Source organism: Micromesistius poutassou, assembly GCF_964030765.1.
Source record: "Micromesistius poutassou genome assembly, contig: SCAFFOLD_3121, whole genome shotgun sequence".
In the NCBI taxonomy this organism is placed as follows: domain Eukaryota; kingdom Metazoa; phylum Chordata; class Actinopteri; order Gadiformes; family Gadidae; genus Micromesistius; species Micromesistius poutassou.
Window position 1 is genome coordinate 34,198 of NW_028178044.1, and position 7,690 is coordinate 41,887.

Below are 7,690 nucleotides of genomic sequence, written 5' to 3' on the forward strand. Positions count from 1 at the left end.
AGAGAGTGAACCGGACCCGCAGAGGAACCGAAGCGGCCTCCTAATAATATGGAATTTAATGTTGTTTTTATGCTTTACCTTCATATTTTAATATAACATGTACGTTACAGTTTTTTGTTTTTATGCTTTTTCTTGAAATAAAAGCAGGCTACTGCACAGAAACGGGCTGGATTTCTCCATTGTTAAAGTGACGATGGTAATAAAAACGCATTTAAAACTGAATTATTGGGGGGAAAATTAAAAAACAAAAAAACGGTTTTCATTTTCATTGCTTGTTTTCGGTTGCCAAATCCATGTGGTGAGTCAGGCCAGGGGGAAACTCTACCTGCAGCCGTGGGATAGGAAGGGTTGGGAAACTGTGATCCAACTGATGACCCAAATAAACAGACGCTGTTTGTCTGAGCTCGCTGTTGGGGCACCGAGAGACACACACAGAGAAGGGGGAGGGAGAGAAGAAGGGAGGGGGAGGGAGGGAGAGGCAGGGGGGGGGGATAAGGTTACCTGTGCACAGGTGACCTCGCGGCCATGGGCATTGGATTAGCTGATTGGTAGGTATCAGGTGACTCCTCCTGTAATATTGAAGAGGCTGAAAACAGCTTTGTTGGAGTCCAGGACAATGTGCCATTTGCAACAGGAGCTGCTGCTCCCGCGGTCTCACGGGGAGGGGGGCTGTGTGGGCTCAATCCACCAGGCTGAGTTCTACCTGCTAGTCAGGTACCCGGACCGGGTGGGGGGGAGAGAGGCGGCCTCTGGTGCAGCACCTTCTGCTGGAGCAGTTAAAGTTTGTTGTAAATACTATCTTGATTGTAATGATTAATTCATGCATTTATAATATTTGATGAATCATTTGTTAATTCATTATGTTACTTGATGACTGAATAGAAAGAACGGGTGAAGACCGTTGCGTCAGTCAGGGATGCTAGCCCCACGCATCCAAACAGACAACCTTAAAACCAGAAGAAAAACACCAATAACACCACCTCCACCACCATCACCCCCTCCACCACCATCACCACCCCCTCCACCACTTCCAGCCACACCTCCACCACCACCATCACCACCCCCTCCACCACCATCACCACCACCACCACCCCCTCCACCACCATCACCACCCCCTCCACCACTTCCAGCCACACCTCCACCACCACCATCACCACCACCACTTCCAGCCACACCTCCACCACCACCATCACCACCCCCTCCACCACCACCCCCTCCACCTCCACCACCACCACTTCCAGCCCCACCTCCACCTCCACCACCCCCTTAGCACCACCACCTCCACCTCCACCACCCCCTTAGCACCTTCACCTCCACCACCTCCACCACCACCCAGTCTCCTACCCTTACCCCTCCAGAACCCGGGTCTTATTAAAAACGCTGACCTCTGATCTTTGAGATGGTTTCAAAGCTGACATTTAATGCGACGCAGCAGACTGCAAGCCGCATGTAACCGGAGCTGCGGAGCGCCGTTCTCCTCTGCTCCGCGTCCCACTAATGAGAGGCCAGGGGTCGCTGGGGGAGGGGGGGGTGGGGGGGGGGGGTGGTGGTGAGGGCCAAACCCTCCACTACCTCTCGCTCCCCACTCCCCGCTCCCCTCGCCCAGGAGAAGCCCCCTCTCTTACATCAACAGAGGTTCTCTGAGGCCAGAGCGTGACCGCAGCTCCGTGGTGGACGCACAGAGCAGAGTGAGCTCTTGAACGCAGCGGCCACCAAATAAATGTCAGTTACATTTGTGGGTTCCGCCCTTACCCCCTCCCCCCCTCCCTCCCTCCCTCTCTCCCTCCCTCCCTCTGTTCTGATAATTGAGCCGTTCTTGCCAGAGGGAGAGGAAGAAAAGAAGAAAAAAATACGAGGATATATGCACACATGTCCAGTCCATCATCCTGCAGCCTGGGAAGAGAAAGATACGACTTGGTGAGATTCACTGGCTCGGTTCTGCCCAATAAGGACAACGTCTACCATATGTGAGCTAATGGTCTGAGCCTCAACGCAATGGCCGCCCCCGTACACGTGTTTTATTACACTGCACACTGTGTGTGTGTGTGTGTGTGTAGGGGTGTGTGTGTGGGGGGGGGGGGGGGAGAAAAAGAGGGGAGGGGGCAGAGAGAAAGAAAGAGAGAGAGAGAGAGAGAGAGAGAGAGAGAGAGAGAGAGAGAGAGAGAGAGAGAGAGAGAGAGAGAGAAACTACACACATCTAGTTGAAATGGGATAGCTGAGAGGCACCAGCTGGACGGCTGCATCATGCCCACACAATGCCGGCCGGTGATATTTCCCAGAACACACCGCAAACAGGAGCAACACCAGCACGGCTCCGACATGACGAGTGAAGCTTTTTCATTGACTTTCATCAATAAAAGGGCCGTTTAACGCGGTAAAGATAAAATACCAACAACAAATGTTCTATTTATTACATCATAGTTTTTTTTAATTCGTTTTTTGAAATTCCATAATGAAGGGGTTCGCGTTCTATGTTTATTTAAAGACTTGTCTTTTATTGGTCTTATCTCGGGGGCATCAGTGAGGTTGTCTACCGCCTGGCGCCCTCTCTCTGCAGCCGGACCCGAGTTGGAACGCAGCCCATTAAAACGCTCACATATCGCCCTGTTTACGAGTTGGTTCTCTAAATTGTTTTCTTATTTGTTATTTTGGCTATATAACAAAAATAAATATTGAACTATTGTCTGCGTCAATGTGCCCTAAGGCCTATTAAGCGAAGAGAGTCCTCCTACTGTAAGAGCCGGGCCCATGAGATGATTGCATATTTGTGGAGGTGGCCCTCGCAGGAAATGCGTAATGATGGTGATGGGGGCCAACCCCAGCGCACTTGTACCAGGTCTAATTTTCCAACATGACAGGAAACTCTGTTAAGCTGATAATTGCAGCTCCAATTGCATTTAACTCACTCACGTCAACAGTTGTGTTTTGTTTTGAGAAAGCAGGGCCCTTCCAGGGGCCTTGATGGAATAACACCTGACTGCGTCTTTGATAGACTTAGATTTGCGATATTAGCCTACAGCAGAATTAGGCCGATCCGAAAAGTCGTGATGATAAATTATATGGTCAATTCAAATTTTCGAATAATTAATTAATTTAAAATATGATAATATAACTAATTATTTAATACCTTATAGAGGAAATAAAGGCGGGTAAGATGCCAAATTAATTTCTAAAGATGTAATATATTTTACAGAATTGTATTAACAATTTCCTGATTTTCAGTAGAATTAAAATACATTATTTCTCGTAACTTGACTTAAACGCAATCGCAGTAAAATTGAAATGGAAAATGTTACCTTTCCAAGTCCTTTTAAAGTTCATCCCCCAAAGTGTGGCCCACAGCTGAAACAGCATTTTGATTTAGATACAGCAAGAAAAACATCTGCTTCGGCCTACTTTAATGGACCACGTCTTGTCTGCGGAGCAACATTTTCCTTTTTTTAATAAGCTGTATAATAGGAAACGTGGTCTTTTGAATGTGACGTTTTTATGGACTGTTTTCTGGTGTTTTGAGTTCGTCTTTTGTCTGTCTCTCTGCTGCCGTCCACCGGGGCTGTGGTGCGGGTCTGTCGCCGGCCGTCATCCCCCTCGGCCCGGGGGCAGAGAGAGGGAGAGACCCACATCTTGAAGTGATCCTGACCTGAGACGGAGGGCCCGTCCCCCCGGCTTCTCGGGTTAAAGGAGGAGGCCCTCCGCAATGTGCTAGAGATATTAGGGAAACTGGAGCCCCGCTCATCAGACAGCTCATTTGTCGAGGCTCTGCAGATCAGACTGGGAGGAGGAGGAAGGGAGCTCGCAGCATCACTCCGAACATCCAATCACATGTCGATATGAATCACAACAACTGGAGCGAATTATGGAGGCCTTCAGGAATGTTAATGCGTTGATTATTGAATCTACAAATGTAAACCATGAATTAAAAAAAACAGAACGAACCCATTCTAATAAAATATTTTTGGCCAAATCGTCTGGCGTCACAGATTCATTGTTTACGCAAAATAAAATCGAATGACCGCTCCGGTATTTTCCTTAATGCACCACGGCCTTTACCCTGATTTAGGATTAATGAAGAATAAGCAGGCTTGTATGCAGATGAGGACACGTGGAGTTTAACTGTATTTGATTCGGAGAGTGGAGATGCCCATAGCCTGTCTCTCTTTCCATTCGCTTGTTTTTCCAGGTGGCTGACACCAAAAAACAACAACACCCTCATCTCTGAGTGAAGGTCTATTGGCATCACGCGATGCAATCAAATCATTTTAAAATACGTTTTTGCAGTAAAGCATATTTTCCAGACCCGGCTATGATCCTTAACATATTGCCCGAGAATCCGATTTCAAATCCCGGAGCAGATAAGGAAACGTGATCCACGGGCTCCGACTCGGAGACCGAGCAGTGACACACAGAACTCATTTACTAATGGGTGGTTTGGGGTTTCAGGCCGCAGACCTGCGACAGTGCTCTGCTCATGGGCCCTGGAGGAGACGGGGAGGGTAAATCATTCATGTGGACGGTATGAATTCAACGTGACTGCAAAATAAAATTAAGAGGCAAAACAAAGTAGAAACACTTGTTATTCTCAATAAGTAGACTATATGTTTTTTTTTAACTGGGTTACAAATGATTTTGTATATAAGCCCTATAAAATAACACAGACACATTCCTAAATATAATACACATTAGTGTAACGGGCATTTAAAAGATGGGAATATTGATCACTATGAGTCAACATATTTTTCCAACATTGTTAAAAATACACCTCCTCTATAAATAATGAATCATGACTATTATCTAGATATTTATATTATAGAATCGACTAGCTTATTATTATAAACCCACCGCCGCCGCCCCCCCCCCCTCCCCCCCCCCCACACACACACACACTCACCAAAACACCCGCACACACGCACGCACACACACACACACACACACACACACACACACAACACACACACACACACACACATACACATGCACATGCACATGCACACACACACACACACACACACACACACACACACACACACACACCAAAAACACACACACACACACACACACACACACACACACACACGTACACACGCACACGCACACGCGCGCGCGCACACACACACACACACACACACACACACACACACACACACACACACACACACACACACACACACACACATACTTAGTTATTGGAGTACAAACAATTGCTACTCATCAGGTAGGGTGGCTCGTAAACGAACACAAGTCCTATAGCAATAATAATACGTTATTAAACTATATCACCTCGTAAAAATTACTACATAATTAATAGACCATGCACTTTACCTACAATCTGCACGTTATTAATAATTGCGGGGGTTCCCAGTCACCAGTATATGAAACAGCCTGATACCTGGGGCAGTTTGGAGGCACGTTAAAGGGCCTTTAAGAGCTCTGTAATAACTGATTAGCATTTAGGTGTTCCGCTGCCCCCCTCCTGGCCCACGGTGGAACGGGACTGGGGGTGGAGCGCTCCGGTTTCAGCCCTGACGCACTGCCTCTGGGGAGGAAACGGAGCTGCAAACTCACTTCTGCTCGGCTGCCAGGGTATAGGGCAGCGGGAGAGCCAATCAACGAATCGCACAGACTCCCTTTAAGCCTGACATATCTCCAACAGGAACAAATTGTCCCAACAATCAACATTTGAATCTCCCGTGCGCATCGGCGGTGCAGTGCGTATTGCACGGACGGGCTGCGGTGTTTTGGAGACACGACAATAAATCAGCAGCCATAGAGAGAAACAGTTCGACAGTACCGCCATCGTTTTGGATATCAGCAGCGGCTCTGCGCGGAGGAGTGTGTAGACATGTCTATATTACCGTCCTTCGGCTTTACGCAGGAGCAAGTGGCCTGCGTGTGCGAGGTCCTCCAGCAAGGGGGGAACCTGGAGCGGCTGGGGCGGTTCCTCTGGTCCCTGCCCGCCTGCGACCACCTCCACAAGAACGAGAGCGTCCTCAAAGCCAAGGCAGTGGTGGCCTTCCACCGGGGCAACTTCAGGGAGCTCTACAAGATCCTGGAGAGCCACCAGTTCTCGCCGCACAACCACCCGAAGCTGCAGCAGCTGTGGCTGAAGGCGCACTACGTGGAGGCGGAGAAGCTGCGTGGCCGGCCGCTCGGAGCGGTGGGGAAGTACCGCGTGAGGAGGAAATTCCCCCTGCCACGCACGATATGGGACGGCGAGGAGACCAGCTACTGCTTTAAGGAGAAGTCCAGGGGCGTTCTGAGGGAATGGTACACGCACAACCCGTACCCGTCTCCCCGGGAGAAGCGGGAGCTGGCCGAGGCAACGGGGCTGACCACTACGCAGGTCAGCAACTGGTTCAAGAACCGGCGCCAGAGGGACCGGGCGGCCGAGGCCAAAGAAAGGTTCGTCCCCATAAAGTTGTTGTTCTTATTATTATATCTGATCTGGAGCTCTGACTTTCATCAGGAGGAATATTACTCCCAGATAAGAGCTTATATTCGCATGCCTGCGTTGAGGTTTTATTTCGTTTTAATTAAACACGGATTGCTTTGCACCAAACTGAATGATTTTTGACTGTCACCTGATGATGTTTAAAACACAGATTTTAAAAGATGTAGCCTAATGAAGCCGATATGTGTTATTGATGCTCAGACAAGAAACTTCACTGAACTTTGACCAAGAGCTCCTCTAGTTATGACGTTGTGCGGTGAATATTTAATCACATCAATATTTTACATTATTAGTTGTATGTGCCTATACCCCGAATTGTTTGTCAACTACTCTCAAAATGCTGTTTTTATATAACCTAATATACTGTTATAGTCTATGTTGCTTTTTACAAATAAGGCAGGTATAACTGCATAAGATATAAAACATCCCTCGAATTTAAATGGCTTGTATTTAAATACATTTGTTATTTAAATGTAATATATATTTTTATTTTATTATTTTTTATTTTTTTATACCTGCTTGACCTAGATGTTATTTAAGGCCCTGGTTGTGTTTTCTCCAGGCCTGTGATTTAGTGAGGGGTGTTCACGGTTCTGTTGATCTGACACGTTTATTTACTTCCAGGGAAAACAGTGAAAACAACAACAGCGGCAACAACAAACAGAACCAGCTGTCTCCGCTGGACGGCGGGAAGTCGCTCATGTCCAGCTCGGAGGACGAGTTCTCCCCCCCGCAGAGCCCCGACCACAGCTCGGTGCTTTTGCTCCAGGGGAACATGTCCCACCCCGGGGCCTCGTCCTACCCCATGTCGGGGCTCGGAGGGCCGCAGTCGGTCCACGGCCTGCACGGACACCCGCACCAGCTCCAAGACTCGTTGCTGGGACCGCTGACTTCCAGCCTTGTGGATCTAGGCTCGTAAGAGCTACGTCCGATTCGATTTGGCAAAAAGAAAGACTGATAACTGTATCAGAAACTGTATCAAATTCACCACATATATGGAATAACACAATATAATAGACTGACGTATCTGTTGTTAATTTGGTTAACTACAACAACATTCGTTTATGCGCTTAATCCATCCTATACCCTCCATGGGCTCTGAGGTCTCCTTACTCTTCTGCCTAGAAACTACACCCCACTTCGGAACTCTTAACTCAACGAAACACTTAACTGGTCTGCCCCTTTGCTTAATTTATGATATTTTGTTAAAATAATAAAGATTTATAGCAATTCCCTGCTATG

General features: G+C 47.8%; 1 protein-coding gene across 1 annotated transcript; it reads left to right on the forward strand.

Annotated features, from left to right (window-relative positions):
- The first annotated feature begins 5,639 nt into the window (after nt 1-5,639).
- Nucleotides 5,640-7,684, forward strand: LOC311374839 (homeobox protein six1b). Its single transcript, XM_084490595.1, has 2 exons — nt 5,640-6,399; nt 7,073-7,684. The coding sequence occupies exons 1-2, from the start codon at nt 5,840-5,842 to the stop codon at nt 7,365-7,367; spliced, it is 855 nt and encodes a 284-aa protein (XP_084346721.1). The 5' UTR covers nt 5,640-5,839; the 3' UTR covers nt 7,368-7,684.
- The last annotated feature ends 6 nt before the right edge of the window (nt 7,685-7,690 follow it).